Raw genomic sequence first — 20,971 nt, 5'->3', positions numbered from 1 at the left:
AAATGTGGAGCAAGGTTCTCCTCCTTTGTCGCTCGGCTGTATGTGGATTTCCTCTCATCTCTGGATTCACTCCCATGTTTTTTTTTTTGTTTTTTTTTTCCTTTTCATTCAAGCTGAATTGCTCTCCACTCAGCTCCACTCTCTTGTTTGTGCTTTTTATTATCCTCTCTGCTTTTATCTCTCGCTCTCTCTCGTAGTTTCTCCCAGATTATTTTTCTTTCTCCTTATTCGCTGACGCTGTTTTTGTTTCTTATGCAATTAGGATCAATGGCTGCTTTAATATTATGCAACCACACTAAGGTGGGGGGGGGGGGGGACTACAATCAGAGTTAATAGGTTGTTGTTATACAATCTAACTTGCAGGAATAAATAAATAAATTGAGTGCAGTCATGTTGACAGTGTGTCGGTCCTGCTTCTGTTTCCTCTGATCACGTTAAAGATCGAGGTAATTAATCTGATTAACGAGCTGATTCTTTTGCTTGATCAGCTCATACATTCATCTTAAAGTACGTTTTGACTTTCATTTCTCTCAGATTTTGAGCACAAGTTTGTTAAAAAAGCTGACAGGTGTGTCATATCACGAGCCTGAAGAGAGTCATTTTCTTTTCAGGCTGCAGACTTTGAAGGCGTGCTTTGCAGAGAGTCTGAGTCTTGAGTGCTGTCCAAATTGATTTTATCATCGTAGTCTTCAGGGCTGTCTCTCAGCATCACTCGCAGTCTTGACGTGATGACAGTGAACACATCACGGCACAACTTGAGTCCACGTAGGCTCAGTCCGGGAGTTTGGAGGGAGGGGGATTTGGACGCAGCCTCTTAACTACTGACGTCACAACATTCCCAACAATATAATGCACCTGTGTCTGTTGTCTGACGCTTCATGCCTGCCTATACCATAACTCCACAGCCACAGCTGTCCAGGAGGCCGGTCCCAGATGTTCATGTGGGTGGAGGATCCAGATGAGGAGGTCCTGGGGGTCAGTGTGGATACAGGTGGTCTGCAGCTGTGAGGCAGCTTTGCAGGTGCAAGTGCAACAATTTATTCAGTCCACAAGGGACCTGAGTGGATTTTCTGCTTTTTTAACAAACTGTATTTAATTACCCACAGTCCACTGCAAAAGGAAAAGAACTAACTAAAATAACTCATGAATATGTAAAACAATTCATAACTTGAATCACGTCGGCCAGAAATGTTTTTTTTTCCCCCACAGCACAATAAATATGTCAAAGTACAGTTTATATAGAGCGCATTAATTATTAATATGGTCTGTTGGTCTGTTTATCAGCAGCACCGCGGCCTCGCAGACTTGACGTGATGAAGCTGAAGGCCGAGGCGGGTCAGACAGCTCCATGATGTGATAAAACTGCACATTTTGGAGTTGCCTCCGATTGTGAGCAGCACAAAGCACACCTGTGCAATGATCATGCTGTTTAATCAGCACCCTGATGTGCCACACCTGTCAGGTGGACGGATCATCAATGAGGATTTAAACACATTTCTGCCCAAAGATCAGACAGAAATGATCTAGTTTGCGTCAAAAAGTCTCAAATCTTTCACTTCAACTTGTGAACAACTGGAAACAAGTTGCTGGAAACATCCTCGTGTCAGGTTTTTTCCCTCTTTATAAAACAGTTGGTGATTTTAACATATTCAAAAACCTGCATTGTTTGTGTTTACCCTGCTAGCAGTGTTCCTCTTCCTCCTGCAGGCTGCGATGGTGCATTGCTGCATTTCCTGGCTCATTTCCACCACCATTAGTAGGAAAGTGTGAAATTATTGGCAGGAGTGTGCATCACGTCACAACTCTGCATGTGCATGTCTGTCCTGGCCCGTGTGCTCAGGACTAACCAGTACATGGACGCACTCATAATAAAAACATTATTCAGTCGTGTTGCTAAGTGGGTAAAACCTCCACATGGTGTCATGCGGAGAACGTGGCTGTTGAAACATTTCTCAGGCTTTACTGTGGAAATGTTTCGGACTCGTGACCTCAGATGTTCCGCAGAGTAATCAGTCCGTCTGTGTTGATCACTGATTTTTCCATCTGATGACGTGATGGCAGCCGAAACAATTTCCTGATTGATCTAAAAGAAATCGGACAATCCAGTAACTGTTTTTTCTTTTTTTGTTTTGTTTTGTTTTGGGGTTTTTTTAACTGCGGCGACTCGCTGCATGTTTTCGAGTAAACGTGGACCTTCACTTATTCATCACAGCTCTCTGCTCTGTGTGTGAAAACTCCCCGCACACTGAAAACAGCATTTCCTCTTCGTCACTCATGCATATTTCATGTCTTCAAGGGACCATAATTGTTTTTTTGGGAGGGATGTATCCCATTAGGTTTCAAATGTGCGCTGCAGGCTGTTCTGTTTGTGTTTCTGTGGTGGATTCGTGTGTCGTGGGAAAACTCCAAGTTCTTTTTTTGATAAATAAATTAAAAGATCCCGATATTTAAATTGTGTTGCTCAACTCTGAACATCCTGTAGAGAAACGACAGACCGTCACAGCGCACCGCACTCACCTGGAGGTGTCTTTGAACCTGGTTTCATGGTGAGTCCTCTGGCCTGGACGACCTCCACCTCCAGGCCCCCGTTCCTCTCCATCAGCCCGATCTCTACGTCACCTGGGATTCACGACAACACACACATGCACCTTAGCAATGAGAATGGATGAGGTGTCTTTCAGAAGTTATCGTACCTGTCACTTTCACCTATACACCTGTCAGCCCCTCCCTGTTCACCTGAGCTCTTCTCCAATCTGCTTCTTCCCTCCACACCTGCACTGCATCTCCTTCATTAGCTCCTCCCTGTTCCCACCTGTGTTTCTCCAACTCGTCCCCTCGTTAGCTCAGTTTGTGTTTAAGTCCAATCTTTTGTTGGATGTTCCATTGTGTTTGCTGGTTCCTTACACTGCTGTGATCCATCCATTGCACTTCCTGCCTGCCGTCTCCTGCATTTTGCTCCACCTCCCCTCCTCCAGCGGGACAATTTAAGATAATTTTATCACTAATTTTCTTCTGTAAACCAGTCATCTGCACTCCCTCTGAAGGCTGCTCCTCTATCTGACCTCTATCGTCCTCAGTCTCAGTTCAGGGTCTGCATCCTCTGAAGGACTCGGCCTTTGTGGTCTTTGAAGGCGAGTCCTTCAGAGAGACCTTGTTAACCGCGTCAGCCGTTGTTAAATGGGACGGTCGAGCCTTTGGAGCATTTCCTGGTTGCGTCACCAGATGTTTTACTCTTACGTCATGATTTCTGTCCCCCAGGCCGGTGAAAATTGACGATCTACGCCACGCAATGTCGCCATTTTCTCTCTTTCTTTCTTCTTTTATGGGCGCACAAAGAATCTTGGGATATGTGAAGCCATGAAGGATCGTAGCAGTGCATCCTCCAAAAAGACAGAAAAGGAGGAGGAGCCTTCAAACTGGGACATCCTTTGCGTGACGTAATTGGCCTTCAAACACTCCTCAGAAGGATGCAGACACAGAAACTGTAACATCACTTGTAGGCTATAAAGATTAATTTGTCTTAAATCTCTAAACTTGTTATCTTTTTGTCTGCTTTTGTACGAAAAGGAGTGTTACATCAAATCCTGTTAGCTCTTTACCTGTTTTAGGTCACTGTTGTTGGTTTGATGGCTTCTTTACTGTGTGATAACGTTTCAACAGCTGGCAGCTTGTTGGCCAGTAAGCTCTTTTAAACCTGCTGCACTTGCACCAAACTGCACTTAATGACAAAGGACAAGAAAGTGGAACATCTATGGGACAAATATTGTTTTGTAAAAAAGTTGCTGGAAACCAAACTGAAGCTAAGAGCCAGAAAATTACACTTCCACAACCCCAACATGCTTAAGTTGCTCCGTCTGCTTTAGCGCTCGTCTTTTTTTCAGATCACAATCTGTGTTCAGTTGTGATCCGGGAAATTAAACTTTTTCTTCATTCCACTCACTGAAAGTCAAACTGGCTTCAGCTGAATGTCCCCAAAAATGACAAACGCATTCCTCTGAAAGTGACAGAGAGCAGATGACGGCCAAGTTATTCTGAGTTCTCTGATATTATATAATGTTGGAACTGGACAGCAGGTTTGGAGTGGAGCGGGTCCAGTCGGTGTCACTGTTGTCGGGCCAAGGACACCGTCTGGCTGCCAGCGAAGAAACTGACCCACTTACAGTAGATCACTGCTGCGGAGGACGGGCTGCCGCACAGTATATCTAGTATATATACAGCCTGGAAGATGAGTAAGTGCAGGAGGACGGAGGAGAAACACTCTGCAGGAGGACGCGGCTCGGATTTATGGGGCACTTTCTGTTGCCGGTGTGAAATTATTTCAGCAGTCGTTTGGTTTCAGTTTTATGAGGGGAACGAGCCGTTTTTACCAGTTTCAGACCCATTTTTCATGAGGAGAGTTTCATGAACAGACTCCACAAATCTTCTTCATAATTTTCCTTCTCAGCATGGAGATAATTAAGCAGGGAGGGACAGACTTTAGTGTTCTGTGTGAGTCATCTTTCTTAGCATCAAAGACAAAATCGATGACAGGCTGACTGGCTCATAATGGTTGTGCAACTGAAGGCGTTCGTCGTCTCTCACCCATTGACGTCGTCGCCAACGTCTGTCGCCCGACGAACTGGGCGGGTCCCATCCCGTCGAGGAAGTCGCTGAACTGCGCGTCCGACGCCAGACACATGCCGCTGTAGTTGAGACTGCAGAGCGAAGGAGGCAGACAGAGAGAGACAGACGGTTAAAACACGGCCGAGGCAGTTCACATTGTGCTTCAATTAAGAGGAAGTGAGTCACAGTCTGGAAGATAAAAGGCTTCGATGCGAGAGAGGAGCAGAGAGACGAGGCGAGACAAAAAACAGTCTGGAGGAATTTTAAAAAAAAATAAATAAAAACATGACAGAAATGAACCGTTTCAACGAAACTCCCCAAAATTCTAATTAGCCTCCTGATTTTAAACTCAGACTGCTGTTTTTTTTTTTTTTTTTAAGTTTGACCCTGTGTCCTCATTTTGTGTGTGTCTGTGTGTGATTGTGCAAAAGGAATCAGCTCAGAGTGCTTTGTTGGCAGCGGGCCAGGTATGCTATAACGTGACCGTGTGTGTGTGTGTGTGTGTGTGTGTGTGTGTGTTCAGTGGAAGGACAAATCCACTGGAACATGTTCTGAAGCCGATGTATCACCAGCCTCCGAGTCTCCACGTGTGTCTGAGGCAGGACGGCAGAGCGACGTCTCGGACGGAAGCAGCAGGTTTTCTGTTCCTGAAGTTAACAGACGACACGTTTCAGGTTTTCACGGGTGAACGACTTTTAGCTCCAGAGTCCTGCAGCCGCCGTCCGGCCTCCACTTACTCCGGTTCATTAAACCTCCTCTAAAGATCGTGTGACTGTGACTGATTTGCGTCCCTCCGACTCTCCTGGTTGTTTTATTCGAGACCACAGAAAAGTCCTCACCAGTCCCATCCTCACGTCTAATCATCTCCATATAAAAAGAGCCTGGTTTGTAGTCAGTCAGTAAACTTAGGGTGGCAGAATATCTCACAGTTTTGCCCAAATCTTTCCAAGACCATCACCAAATCTGTGCCGTTACCGGGGATGACTGAGCACATCGAGACTATTTAAACCTGTTTAATCTGCTGAGTTTATTACTTACACGACTGTATAACGGCAGCGCTCTTCTTCTTAACCTTCATTTTTCTCTCCTGACTCCACTTTAATATTTAACTCTGTGTAACAGTTGCATTATCTTTGCTCATCCCCGCTCTGGTGAGAGTTACCGCAGCTGCACACTTAAGGAAAACAGAAAAGCAGGAGCGTTATTTTGAAAACTCAACGGTCACGTCGACGAGGACTAAATTACCCGAACAGCTTTGTGTTCTCCAGCGCTACACGACGGAGGGAAAGTGTTAAAATATTTACGAGATTGTTCCAACGAAGACGTTTAACTCTCTCACTCCGATATCATTAACACGCAAAATCACTTGGCCTAGATTAGTCATTAAACATTAAATTATCACAGGTACATTTTTAATATTTAATATCAATTATATGTGTGTGTGTGTGTGTGTGTGTGTGTGTGTGTGTGCGCGTGCTGACATGCAATAAGTCATAAGTCAGGGGAACATTAGCTGAGTGGGTATTACTGGGTGATAAAATCCTGAGCTTTAGATTATAACGTTGGTGTGTGTGAGGCACATCTGGGGATTACGCTGCCGGTTCACAGAAATGTGACGCTTCAATGTAAACCTGTGCGTGCTGCGAGCGGAGGACACCGATGTTACAAATATTCAAGGTCCCGTATTGTGTAATATATCCTATATTCCATACCGTATTATTTTAAGACGGCCTGGTTTTACGCAAGGGGCCAAACTGCCTCTCCTGGACTTCGTATCACGGATGAACTAACTGTGTGTATCATCCCGACTGGACTGTTTCCCATTTGGGCCCCATCATTGCCTTCACACACACACACACACAGTTGCAGAGTCCTGAATTGGCCGAACCATAAATCAATAAGCTCATAAGTGTGATTGGACGGTGTTAGCTAACAAAGTGCTTATTCATGGATCATGCATACGCAGGCTCAGAGCTCTTTCAATCAGCCGCCCGAGCCAAGCGGCCAAACAGCTGACGGAAACGCAACGCGGGCAGGAAGACGAGCAGCCGTTTGCTGCTGCCGATTTAAATAATGTGCTGCTGCGGCTCCGTTTAACGATCCCACTGTAGTTTCCTCCTCTGTGTGGTGCAGCTCGTAGCTCAGAGCATCAACACAACTTAACCGTTCAGCTCCTCCGTCGGAGAGATTCAGGAGATAATAAAAGTTATGTAACAACAGTCAGAAATTTGTATTGTCATGATTCCAGGATGGAGTAGATTAACAAACTCTGGTTTTCCTGGTAGTTTTCATCTATCAATCCATGATCTATACCAGCTTATCTTTTGTGCAGGTTCACCGCGAATGAACTCAAAGTTCAGCGTCAGTTCACAAAAAAAAAAGGGAAAAGAAATCTCGCTCTTTATCTGCTGAGTCAGGTGAAGTTTCTCTGTCTACAAAACATTTCCTAAAAACTTGAAGAAGAGGAGGATTTGTTTTCAGATGTTAAAGAAAATCAACCAAAAAATCAAGCAGCTGTTTGAGCTAATCCAAGTCTCCAGGAGCCTCGAGACCCCAGATTGATAATAAACCCTCGACGCACAGTCAGACTCGTGCACCCACGCAGGCTGAAACTTTTAGCTTAGCTAGATTTTGGCTGAAGAAAGAGCGAACAAAACATCTTTACAGATCGATTTGTAATCCGGAGACTTGAATTACCAACAGTTTTGTTTGTGGCAGTTCATTTACCTTTTGAAACAGTTGTTTAGCAGGATGCTGCAACACCGATTTGCTGTGACACTCCAGAGACGTTTTGTGGACAATGAAACGTCTCCTGACTTTCTCTCTTTGAGTAGATAATGACTGAATCTAAATTTTTGGGTAAACTGTTCCTGTAAATTTGTCGAGAAGCATTGGCTATATGTTTAATATTAAATGAATGGGTTTGAAGCATGACAGGCTGATAAGATGGTGCCTTACTTGCGCTTTTGTACGTGCATGTGTGGAACAATAATCTCTTTATTCCACTACAGGTGAGATCTGCAATCGTTTGCAATTACGCTAAAAAAATAGATGTGTATACGTATTTATCTGCATCAGCACACAGCCGGAATGAGTTTCAAAATATCGGATTGGAGCAAAAATCCAATGTCATGCATCCATAACAAAGTCCCATCAAATTAACATTTGTTGAGGTTCCATTTTATTTTCTGAAACTGTTTCTATCATCCATCCATCCAACAGAACCAGTCGGCAGGGGAGAGACAGAGACAGAGAGAGTATACAGTAAAGACCCGGTGGAAAAGCAGCTATGACATCAGCGATGCGAGTGTAGTACTACCGACACACACACACACACACACACAGACACACACACACACACACACACACACGGACACATGCTGATCAGTGCCAACCTGGCTACCAGCTTGAATTCCAGTAGTTGCGTAACAAGAAAGAGTCAGTCGGATAGACAGACAGGCTGACAGACAGACAGGCTGACAGACAGACAGGCAGGCAGACAGACAGACAGACAGGCAGACAGGCTGACAGACAGACAGACAGACAGGCAGACAGACAGGCTGACAGACAGACAGACAGACAGACAGACAGACAGGCTGACAGACAGACAGACAGACAGACAGGCAGACAGACAGGCTGACAGACAGACAGGCTGACAGACAGACAGACAGACAGACAGGCAGACAGGCTGACAGACAGACAGGCTGACAGACAGACAGGCAGACAGACAGGCTGACAGTCTGGTGGGGGCTGGGAGGGAGACAGGCGAGGGAGGAGAACAGGGAGAGGTGGAGACGCAGAGAGGGGAGGATGATTGCATCACTCGCTGTGTTTGCATGCATATTAATATTCCATTTTTTTATTTGGAACGTGTAAATACTCCGTTTACGGGCGGCTGCATGAAAATGTTGCACACCGAATTAACAGAAAAAATAAGTTATGACAGTTCAGATGTGATGAGAGCAGCTCTTCTTTACGTTTTAATGTTGTTAAACTGGTTTTGTTGCTGTTGGCAGAGAGGCTGGAGATAAAATTCAGATTTATGTTTAAGAAAAACATCGAAGTGCATCTAAAAGAGGCATACTTGCTGTTTTAGACTGTGTTTTTCACCTTTACTGTATCTTCATTCCTCTGTGAAACAGTCTGAATGGTGCCAGTGTTTGAAATGTGCTACACAAAGTTGTCTTTCCTTGTCTAAGCAGCCGACAGCAGTCAGTGTCAGCAGCCGTGTTTCTATCAAAGCTTTCTGGAGAATGTGTCATTAGAAATTTTTGAAAGAAAAATCCTCCAATTCCATAAAAGTTTTGTTTGTTTGCTCGCTTGAGGTGTTTTTGTCAGAGTAAATGTGTAAAATGTTGGATGGAAAAAAAAACAGCTGAATGAACTCTGACGCGGCGAACAGTCAGCTCAAGTGACTGATCAGCTGTTTCTGCGTTATCGTCACTGCATTTCTTCGTCGTCTCCAGACTGAGAACAGTTACAACTCGCCATATCGAATGTCACTCCTGCAGACCTCCCTCCATCTTGTCTCCTGGTTTGTTTACCTGGAGTCACGCAGCCTACACTGGGTCATCCTCTGACAGAAAACAAAAAGCCCTTCCTCCATCTTCCTCAGCCTCTCCTCTCCCAGCCAGCAGGGGCAGAGACTCTCCTCACCACACATCACCTACGTTTGGTTTAACTGACGCTGTTTCTTGCTTCGTGTTGCTTCCCTCGAGGGTTGTAACGATCAGACTGAGGATTGTTTTCAGAATATTAAAGTACACGTGAAGAAACGCAAACGTTTCCTCCTCGTCCTCCTCTTCTTCATCATCAAAGCTACAAAACACAAACCAATCACACGCTCTGTCCGGCTGCACTCTTTAACTCTCGCCTCGTCTTTTAGAAACGATGTTTACAGATTTGAAATTTAATTTGAAGCTGCAAATAGGCTTTGCAAGACATTAACTGCTCACAGATTACGTGTTTTTGTTCTATAAACATAATGAGGAAATGTTGTTCATTAACATATCTGGCAAATTGCTGATACTGAATGTTCCCTGACGAGGTTTTGTTCGTCTGCTCATCACTGCTGAAGCCTGAGAAACTTTTGCTGTGCTTGTGTTTGAGCACCTACAGCACTTGGACGTTGTTGTTGCTTAACTGTGACCAGATTTAACTGGATTTGGTTCACAGTTTAAATCCTGCTAACTATCAGACAACTAAACAACAGGACTGTGCACAGCTGGATCCTGACTGTGGGCCTTCGTTGGATCACGTACCGCTCCCTCTCCTGTCGTCGTGTGAGCTAAACCGGGTCATGTGGCGGCGCAGGATGAGTTACTCACTTGCCCTCGGAGCCGTAGCTGTTCATGCTGTCCTCTATAGACTCGTGGCTCGCCTGGCGGACGGTCCGACTGGGCATCTCCACGGCCAGACCCGTCTCCGTGCTCCGCTGGATGCCTCCCTTGAGCTTCCTGCCCTCTGTGTCGACTAATGGGGAGAAAGACAAGACACAAATAAATCCAGCTGCTGTTATACTCAGATCTTTATCTGACAGAAAACTCTTTACATCCATCTGCATGACGCTCTGACTGAGTACACAGGGTACAGAACTCACACTACCAGGTACTGAAAATTTAAAAAAACATGATTTTTTAAGTAGTAGTCAAGTAAAGGTTATTATTTGTGTGTTTAAACAACTTAAAAATCATTTTTTTTCCTGTTTTATCCCAGTTCAAGACAAAGAGTTGAGGACAGCACAGGAGAAAGTAAAAAGAAAATGCTAATTACTCTGCAGATCACACAAATAAAAAACATATTAAAAATAATCTGTGAGACTGAAATGTTATCGTCTGTGACTGTAAGATCAAGTTTTTCACTTTTATCTCAGTAAATCCAACAAAACCACAAATCAAATCAGATTTCCTTCGAGATAACACCAAAGCATCCCCACATTTCTACATCCAAACTGCTCATGTGTTTGTCCTGCTGTGACCTCGATCAGTGGCGGTAAAAAAAAAAAAAAAAAAAAAAAAGGACGACCACGGTGATGAGAAATCACTTTAACAAGGCCAAGGACAAAAGATTCCCTCCTCAGAGCAGAGACATACATCTTGTTGCAAAATAGACCACAAAATCGATGCACGGCGCGCTTTATGGGACGTATCTGTGGCTGCAAGGTGTCCTGAGTGTGTGTGTGTGTGTGTGTGTGTGTGTGCGTGCGTGAGTGTGTGTGTGTGTGTGTGTGTGTGTGTGTGTGTGTGTGTGTGTTGATGGAGGCTTGATCATATAATGAAGTGCTCTTGCAGGAGGTCTTTGACCTTGTTTTTAGGACAGGACAGGAAAGTTGTTTTCCTTTAATAGTGAGGACACACACAATCGTAAAGGCACACACACACACACACACACACACACACACACACACTACACAAGCCTGAAATGACCTTAGACCATGTGACAGGGATGGGGTTTTTTTTGTGTTATCCAACTGAAAGAATACTAAAATGCATCTAATGAGTGGATTAAAGTTCAAGTCAATCAGCTGAAATTCAGATTTTTTTTCCCCACTTCTCTGCATTAAAAACACATTTTGTTTTCCCGCCTTTTGCTCGACATACAGATCGCACCACACTGCCACAACAGAAACCTTTCATTACACACACACAGCATTTTTCTGGAAGTTAAAGCGGCGTGAGGTTTGACAGCGTGACGTCTAACACGAGCGTCGCCTTCTAAACAAACGACGACGACACAACAACGTGGAACAACAGCCGTTTACCGTCTTTGTCGTATAAGATGGTCGATCTCGTCCTCTTCTCAGAGGTCAAGGCACTCCCGGACATCGCGTTGTCTCCCCAGTGTGCAAACATTTTCGGTTGCTCTTCTTCTTCTTCTTCTTCTTCTCGAAATTAGCCGCTAACTGCTGCTAGCTGGGTTTTTTCCAAATCTCCCAGTTGCGGGTCGCACACGCAACACGTCGTCGAAACGTCACTCTTGGCTTTACGGGCTCACTCGACGTCGATTCTGATCGGTAACTTCCTCCGCGGCCGGTTCAAAGGATGCCAAACAACGTCCTCGATTCCGTCTTCGTGCTTTTCACGCGTCGCAGCAGAAGAAGCGGTGCGACGCTTCCCGTGTCCAACGAGGCTGTTAAATGACAAATCCGGACCACGTCGTACGCTCTCGTTCTCCACAGACAGTTTCAATCACCTTAATGAAATGATACATGCTTTTAGAAAGACTGACACACATACGTCCTCACACACACACACACACACACACACACTCCGGCACATGAAGTTAGTTCTGCAGTTATTAAAGAGCGACCTAGAACCGTGCTATTTCTATCGTTCATGTGGGGATGGGTCGCTGGCAGATCTGGGTTAGCGCTTCTGCTTCGCGACTGGCTTCATACGATCAGTTGACGCCTGTGTTTGTAGCTGTCACACATCGATACTACGAACCAGAACGAAGGTCACAATAACCATTATTCAGTCACGAAGGTATTCCTATTACAGATGAACCCTCTGAGATCTCCTCAGTCTGAAGCTCAGCGCTCTCCAGCGTATCTGAAGCGACTTTCACTCAGCTTGTCTCTTCTACCTCTTCTGCTTCCCTAGAATAAATTCATCTCCAGAGAAGAATTGTGGATTTGTTGACGCCCAAAACTAGTTTAAAGTCGTGTCCAACAGACAATACAGCAGGAAGGGACGTGCAACAGAAGTCTTTTGGTGGAATTAAAACACGGATGTTGTGATTTCTGCGGCTAACAGGACCCCACTGGGATAAATCTCTGATTGCAGCCACATCCCTTATTGCCCTTAATCCTGATGTGTTTGTGGAGCATTCCAGTTTCATCTATACCAACGGCTGGTTTACAGACACCGGTGTCTGAGTTTACTGTCTGATTGATTTGTGTCCAGTGTAAAATGGATTCTGATGCTGATGTTTAACAAGGACTTCTTTATTTTTTTTTTTATCTCTTCTCTAGCTAACTGCAGCTGCAGGAAATCAACTGTTCCCAGGTTTATCATCTTAGATAAGGTTGTTTTATCTTATCTCATTTATCTGAGTTTGCAACACAGTGAAACATCCCTATTTCATTTCATTGCATGACACTGATTTAACTCCTTTACTCCAGTACAGTAACAGAGTTCAGGCTCTGACATGGACTCAGAGTATCAGAGTAAAAAGTCCTCTGACGGACATTTGTGGTCAAAGCTAACTGAAGCTCACGTCATGTTAACAGAATTCAAAGACTATTAAAGTTAAAAGTAGAATCAGTTGGATTTTGTGCCAGCTGTTCCTGAACGCACCACAAAGACAGTTGATTGTTGAGTCTCGTTCCCAGGACGTCAAATAGACACATGTTGGGTTGGTAAAGCGTCCCGAGCAGCAACAAAGAGAGAAAATCAGAAACTCTCTGCAGATACGAGACACTAACACGACTTTTCTGTCTGTTTACGTCTTCTTACGTCTGCCGCGAGTGATGTGCATTGATATAAAATAAGAATGAATCCATAATCCCCTCAGATGCGATCAAGATAAAGTAAGTAATTGTACTTCATTACTTCTGCTGGAGGTCCAACACAGACTGAAAGTGACTCCAGCGAGACTCACAATACAGATTGTGAAACATTTCCAGGGACCAACATTGACTCAAAACTAGCTGAAGCGCTAAAGAACCAAATGAAATCAGGCAGCCAGATAATGACCTGCATTTACCTCAACCTCGACAAACTACCTGGAACACCATCACTTCGATGCTGTCGGCATATACATGCACATGAACATGTACACATCTGATTTACGCCGACTTCTAAAGAGGCGTAAGCCTCAAACTCCTGCAGGATTACGACCGACAACCAAAAAACTGGGTCAGGATGCACTTTTTATTGCTTTTGAGCCCCGGTGAACAACCTGATCAGCCACAATTTGTAAAACACAATTCCTAATCCTAATCTTGTCCTGCATCTGGATTTACAAGCACCCAAATCTGCTTCCCTCTCAGTCCGGCAGCCCCAGTGTGTTCACCATTGTGATAAGAACAGTCGGAGGTCAGGCTCGTCTTTACCAGCATCTAATCGAACATTTAAAAGTTGTTAATCGTCACATTTTTCTGCGGCGTCAGAAGACTTTCGACAGTCTCTGAGTCACACACAACATGTTTTTTGTTCTCTGCTCAGGCTGAAGTGAAACTCTGCAGTCTGCGGCGCCCCACAGCAGAAGACAAATCACTGCATCGAACAGAATGACATGCTTCACAGTCTGGAGACAGTAGAAGTCCGTACGATTACCACACTGAGGCTCAGGCACGTCTCGTTTGTTGGACTGCTAAAAACAGAAGATCACCTCAGGACGGTGACGCAGACATTATCGCCATTAACGGCTGCAGTAATCCAGACGGCGTGACAGCGAGCCCCTTCACGCTCAGCAGAGTCGTCCACACAAACAGCCTTGATGAAACTAAACTTGTGAAGCAGCTTTATGTGTGTGTATTGTACTTAAAATGGGACCTTTGTTGAAGTTGTTTGACACTTAAACTGTGGATTTCTACGTGAAGGAGTCGGGTCGGTTCTTCTGCGACATTCCGCAGGATGCTCTTCGCTCCGCTCACGAAACGTTAGATAAATGTAAATTCACCTGATAAAGGTGACACACAGATTCTCAACAGAACGGGTTTAGTAAATGGCCGTTTGTGCTGGAAGAGAGAGACACTGTCTTACACTGGTGCTGCCCAGTTCTGCAGCTCAGCCCGGCTGGCTGGCGAGGACATTACCTCCCTCACCAAGGCTGTGTTTGCTAGACAGAACCCTGAACACACAACATCTCAGATGGAGAATTTCCAGGGATCATGGTTTCCACCAGGATCACACTTTGGAAATCATCATTTCCTCAGCAGGATGAGTGACGGGACCAGCAGAACAGCACCAATGTGGGATTTTTTCTGGACTCGTATCACATCAAGCCTGTTGTATGAACTCTGTCACATGATGCTACATGTTTTTTTTCCGACGTGTCCTTTGTACTCACGGGTTGTATTTATCTACCTGACCACGTCTCCTCTCCTGAGAAATGGTAAATAACAAGGTTCTTCTCAATCAGTGGATCACTGTACTGCCACGCATCAAAGAGGAAAACTATAAAACCTTGAATTACAAAGAAATGGGCTGATATCCAGAACAGCACAGAAGTTACACAGAACCGTTTAAAATATGAAACAGATGCGAAGAAGCTAAACTGAACAATTTTGCTTGTTTGAACACTTAAATTTTGTGTTTTTGTGTGTGCAAAACAAAAAGTCCAAGAGGCTTCGTCGGATCGGCTTCAGAACCGAAGAATCCTCTTGGACGAGAGGTGAAACGTACTTCATGCGAGTCCACTTGCTGTTCTGTTCAGCACTTCAGAACAGGAAGTGATGTCGGACACGGCTCGTGCCATCGCCGGCGACACAGTCACCGTTGCCATGGACATGATGTTGTTTCTACGGAGACCACGCTGGAATCCAAATCTTCTGAGAGCCTTTTAAACACAGAGGCATGTTGTTTTCTACATTAGCGTGTGTGTGTGTGTGTGTGTGTGTGTGTGTGTGCAGCCACGCTGTCACCTCTTGTCAGCGCCGGTGTATTGAGGCGGAGTACAGTTACATAACTGAATCAGCAGGTGGATAATGGCTGGAGACACTCAGCTTCCCTGCGACCCTTCCAACGCGCTAATGGCTTATTATCATCTCCGTTCGCTGCGATCCTGCTCGTCCTGCTTCATCTCGCTGCAGAGCGAGAGGAAATCTTCCCCCGGCAATCAAGATGAAAGATTAAAATTTCACAAGACTGACAGTTTTTCTTATTTACAGCATCTCTACGCTGATCGTCTCCAACACTAAAATTAGATTTCTCGTTTTCTTTGTCCCATCTGCATCTTTCTTTTTCTCCCGCAGTCAGCACCGTTTCACTCTGGTGAGTCCCAGAAAACGTCAGAAAACTTAACTGCTCGTCTCCGTTTGGTGCAGTCGCATGTGAGCCCTCAGTCACTTCAGTTCGATAACTACTTCAGGTTAGGAGACGAGAAGAACATTACACTTAAATGTTTTCAATTCAAGATGGCTCTAATCATCAGACTGTCTACACACCGTCCTCACTGCATTAATATTGCAGTGGATTCTCTCTGAATGAACATTTCTCTTTTTCTCTTTTCGCAAATCAAAATGCTCCGTCTCAGATTCCTGTTTCTCTCTAACTCATGATTAATTCTCTACAGCAGTACTGTGAGAAGTAACCATGACTGAAAGTTGCACTGGAGTACAAGTAAAGGTCGTCCAGTTACCCACCTGAACGACTATCAGATCAGATATTCAGCATTTATCTTAAATCTTGAAATAAATTAATTCATAAACTGCTTTGGCTCTGTAGCATGCAACCTGTAAAGTAACTTCTATACTGCACTTGAGTAAATGAACTTACATTCCATCGTGGAATGAGAGTTCGTTATTACTCTCAAATTATAATCGCTCGGTGCGAGAAACAACGTCAGAGAAGAAAGAAACACAGGTTATTAAACATTATTTATGTTTTATGCATTATGTCTAAATATAGGAGCATAACAGGCTTTTATTTTGAAACCTGAAATAAAATATACCCAAACTCACGAATTAAAGAAAGATGCACTAAAAATAATCAAGCCGTGTTCGTACTAAACATCTTTGGAGCCATTTATTCCATTTTTACACTGAATTTAAAGCCACTATGCAGAATTTCTTCCAATAATCGCATCTTTGAAGTAATCCTGATGATTCTGAACGCTGCTGCTGCGTGAGTGAGGCGTTCATTCATCACAGCGAGCAGCCACAGGTAGTGACCCTGAAGCACAAATGTTTACGGGTGGACGGGGGGGGGGACAGATGTTCGGACCGTCAACATCTGCTTGGAAAGCCGAGCTGCACCACTTTCTCCCTCTGTGACCAGCTGCTGTTGTTTATTTGTTTCCAGATGTTTAGCGTCTTAAGTCCAGTTTGTCAGTGTGTCAGAGGACGTGCACAGGGTTTGTTTTTTGTTTTTTTTTGTCCACTCCGTCAACCTGATTTCTCCTCTTTCCTGTCGCCACGCCTGCTAACTCAAGTCCGTGACAGTAAGTCCTCCTCTGAGTGTCATATAAAGGTCAAACAACTGCAAGGAATAAAACCATTATAATATAAGTGCCAGGTATATTTTGAGGGGTAAAAACATCCTGTTCGAATGTGAGCACGAGCGTCTCCTCCTACATGTTCTCTCTGCGCGCTGAAAAATCCCTCTCCGGTCTGAAATAGACCACTGTTTGTAGCAAATGTAGCTCACAGCATGTGATGTGGAGCACCCACTGTGATGTAGCACAAAAAAGTGTCTGGTGTGACTCACAAAAGTTGTGATGTAGCAATCAGAGAGCCAGGACTCATTAGTTTGTCTCCCAGCAGAGAGGTATTAATGAAAGCAGAACAGACGCCGAAAATAGCTGCTCCCCATTCAGCCGACGTCTGTGGCCAACACGCAGACAGACAGACAGACAGGTGGGACAGACAGGTGGGTCATACCTGGTGGCCTCAATGACTCGTAAGACAAATATATGGGACAGAAACAGAAGCCACATGCCGTCAAGAGACGATACTCTCAAGCAGCTTTTCCATAATTGTCCCCTTGAGATTTTTTTTTTTTTTTTTTTTTGCAATATCAAAAACTAGATACTCACATGTTCGAGCAGTTTACCTGAACAAACTCTTCAGAGACGAGCCAGCAGGAACATTTCCACAAAAAAAAAAAAAAAAATGGGGGAAAAAAAAGCTAGAGACCAACAAAACAGCGAGCCTTGAAGTCTGAAGTATAAAGACTTTGCCCGGTGGACTTCAGTCTGTGATTCAAGCTATCTCAGCCTCCACGATTATTATCATTTCTACTGTTTGTGGCATCTGTGCTGCTAATAACTGTGTGTCTTGGCGGTTAGCATTCTGTAATTAGAATTAATTACACACCCAGCTCAGATAAATCATACGATTTGTCTGTGAAATGTTAAGCCAGAAATATACGGTGGCCTTCTTGCATTTACCAAGAGGTTCTGGTTGGGTCAGAGGTCAACATCATGTCAACAGCAGCAACAATGGAGAAAACTTTTAAAGGCAAGCTAACAGACCACGTCTGTACAGTGTCACGTCTGTGTAATTTGCCGCTGCATGACTGCCAAAATAGTTGGTAAAAGATCAGCATCAGTCCGAAGCTGTTATTTCTGTTCACGGTAGGATAATGTTGGAAAAGTCCAGGCCGTCAGAGCCGCGCCAAGCCCCCCCGAGGACGAGTGCCAGGCCGTGACGCCAACGTGACAAAGAGGCCAAACTGTGTAATTACAATGTCACATGGTGCACACTGGCCCCCAAAAAGACCTTTTTCCCTCAAGCATAAACTGAGAAAGAAGTGGTGGTGGATAAACCAGGCTGTAGTTCACATGCTCTACAGCCCATAATACTGAAGTAATTCTGTATGACTGAGACCTCGTGTAAAAGCATAATTACAACGAAACAGGCACTTTTAAGATTTACACGTTTTCAGGTCAAACTCATTTTCAATGGGAGTGCTAGGGGCACTTTTTTACGACAGCATCAAAATCTGTATTTTTAAAACAGTAAGAAGTCTCGACACAACATGAAACTTTGCTGGTAGCATCACCAGGGTCTCTACACATGAACACCAGCACTGACAACATTGTTTGTGTGCACAGAGTTACTAAAAAGAAAGTTTTTGAACAGCTCATGTTAGCAGCAGCTTGTTCCGCAGTGGAGAAGAGTCGATCTCAGAATGAGACGTAACCTGGAGGATACGAGATTTTGATGCTATCGAAAAAGTGCCCGTAGCACTCCCATTGAAAATGAGTTTGGCCCGAAAACGAAAATACGGTCAATTTTAAAAGTGCCTCTTTGCTCATAATTATGGTTTTACACGAAGGTTTGACTCGGGTGCATTCACAAAAAAATCCTAGGTTGCATTTTGGAGAGAGTTTTGCTTTAAGCACTTTCTTCTTTTGTGAGTATAATCATGCATATCATGCCGCCCGGCATAAACAAGAAAATCCAGGAATATCAGAGAGCCGCCTGTGACTGAAATGACACAAAATACGCCACAAAAAAGTCAGTAAAGTCATGTTTTAGTGTTGTTCTCCAGCGTGCTACACCATGATGCTGTACGCACAAGAAGGGAACTGTTCTCAGGCCCGGTTGGGAGTGACAGTCATTCTTCGGTACCATACGGAGCAACTGGGCCAAGCAAGATTGAGCCCTTAGTCCTCTGGTGGAGTCCTCTGGTAACACATATAATACAAAGGCAAGTATCTGAACAAGTAATTTCACAAGACAGCCTCTCGTCTACGTAAACTCCCATTTAAAAACCAAGTGTATCTCCGTTATTATCTTTCCTCGCTTGATCGCACAGTCTTTCACCGGCCTCGTTGTGACGCGTCACCTGCTTTTTATTGTTTTTGATCTCATTTCTGTTTCTTGTTAGCTCGTCGGTGAAACCTGTCGTCTCTAGTCACAGTTTAGAAATGAAATCAGCTGTACAACAGACGGTGGGTGGACAAAAAAAAAAAAAAAAAGAATCCAATAAACCTTTAACTCCCCTCACCATAAACAAATCCTGATTTATGGGATGTCTAGACTACTTAAGCAATCAGTGACATTTACATCCATCAACTCATGACTCACACCTTCGTCACATCGAGTACAGGAAGAGAGATAGTCTAATAGCATCCTGTCTGAGAGAGAGATCTGACAGAAACCGGGGAAGACAAAGAGTTTTAGAGGAAAGGTGAAATCTCAGATGTGTTTCAGGAGGGTGTGCAGACTGAGACGTCAGTGAGGTCGTTTCTATATTTATTCCACCTCTCAACAACCTTTATCACGGCGATCATTTGGTGCGGAACAGCCCCACGACTGCATCCTCCTCCTCTAGCACCGGGAATCAAACGAGTCCTGTCACATGGAGGGGTTAACGCCACGCTGCTCGACGAACCCCCTTCTCTCTCCTCACGAAGCACTTTGTAAAGTTTCCAAACTTCCCGACTTCTTCACGCACATCTGAGGCTGTAATTTGCCTCCCGTGCCATGCTGGGAGCTTTGTGACGTAATCCCTGCGCCCACCCACCCACCCAGCCTCCCTCCTGTACCTCCACACTGAGTTTGTCACAGAAAAAAAGGCTAATGAAGACAGTCGAGGGTACATCTGCTCCTCTGGGTGACGCAGGGAAAGAAAAAAAGAGGAGGATAAAACGTCATGATGCATTTTAGCTCGGCTTAATTTCATATACTCGTTCTCAGACATCTAAAAATGCTTCTCGGGGTGAGATACAGAGCGTTTTGTAGACGCTGGCCTTCCTATAATTTACTCTAGCCACCTTGAAACATCTGCGTCTCTGTTTTAGTTCTGCAGAAAAGTTTCTGTCTGTCATTGTTGCTTCTTGTATCATCATTTGCTCAAACTTTCTTTTTTATCTCTCCTTTCCCCGAGCTTCAAGATGAAGCAACACGAGCCCAGGAACATCCCGAAAAAAAAAAAAAACCTCCCCACGGATGAATGAATGGTTAAATAAAATAAAATGGATGTACTGCAATATCCAAGTGAGTGGAACTGCTCTCTCACCATCAGCCCATTCATTACAGAGAGAGAGAGAGAATCTGGCATGAGGTGGTGTCAGAGCAAGACAGAGGAGAAGGAGGATCCTGGGAGGCGCTGAGAGAGTTGCATTTATTTGAAGAATGACTTTCCTGTAGAGACGCTTCAGCCGATGACGAGCGATGACTAAGAAGCTGCATTCTGAAACCTCTTGGCACCGCGAACGACAGGCAAAGCAGAACGGTTTGCGGGCCGGAAGACAAGAGTCAGAGCTAATTACTTCACTGGTAGATAAGCATTTCTTAACCTTTTCTCCAAATGAAGTCTTTTTTGCTGAGTGCGACGTGTTATTTTTGAACACCTGGGAGCCACCGGAACAATCACAGTCGCAGGCACAGGAAAGCCTGGGGGGGTTAAAATGCTTTTGTTCAAGGACACATCAAGTTAGATGTTTTTCAAGGTTTATGCTTGATGCTGTAATGGATAAAGACGGCAGCTTTCTCTGTGTGTCATCAAACAACAACCACATGTCCAACGCATGAAGGTGATCCAGGTTCAAGGACCAAAAGTCTCTTACTGTCTTAACTTTATTAACATTGGCCATATGTAGGGAGCTCCTGGATCTTGTTACGTCATCAGTTTTACTACATTTTCACACATTACGTCCTGGTGGAACAACAGTGACCATTATTAGCATGTGGGGCAGAATAAAATGATGGTATTTCTACATTTCTGCAAACAGTTACATTAAAATCTGGATGTTT

General features: G+C 44.4%; 1 protein-coding gene across 2 annotated transcripts in view; it reads right to left on the bottom strand.

Annotated features, from left to right (window-relative positions):
• Nucleotides 1-20,971, bottom strand: part of rims4 (regulating synaptic membrane exocytosis 4) — a 58,967-nt gene that overhangs the window by 15,626 nt on the left and 22,370 nt on the right. Inside the window, exons 1-4 of one of the 2 annotated variants that reach the window (XM_037102378.1) lie at nucleotides 11,363-11,739; nucleotides 9,930-10,074; nucleotides 4,582-4,694; nucleotides 2,518-2,619 (exon numbers count right to left, since the gene is read on the bottom strand). In XM_037102378.1, coding sequence (XP_036958273.1) covers nucleotides 2,518-2,619; nucleotides 4,582-4,694; nucleotides 9,930-10,074; nucleotides 11,363-11,453 — 451 coding nt within the window. In that variant the 5' untranslated portion in view covers nucleotides 11,454-11,739. Of the gene's footprint in view, nucleotides 1-2,517; nucleotides 2,620-4,581; nucleotides 4,695-9,929; nucleotides 10,075-11,362; nucleotides 11,740-20,971 lie in introns of those variants that run through there. The other variant, XM_037102379.1, reaches the window with a different exon arrangement.

Source organism: Acanthopagrus latus, chromosome 6 (genome assembly GCF_904848185.1).
Source record: "Acanthopagrus latus isolate v.2019 chromosome 6, fAcaLat1.1, whole genome shotgun sequence".
Classification (NCBI taxonomy): domain Eukaryota; kingdom Metazoa; phylum Chordata; class Actinopteri; order Spariformes; family Sparidae; genus Acanthopagrus; species Acanthopagrus latus.
Note: the sequence above shows the minus strand (reverse complement) of the source record. Positions and strands in the feature narration are given on the sequence as shown.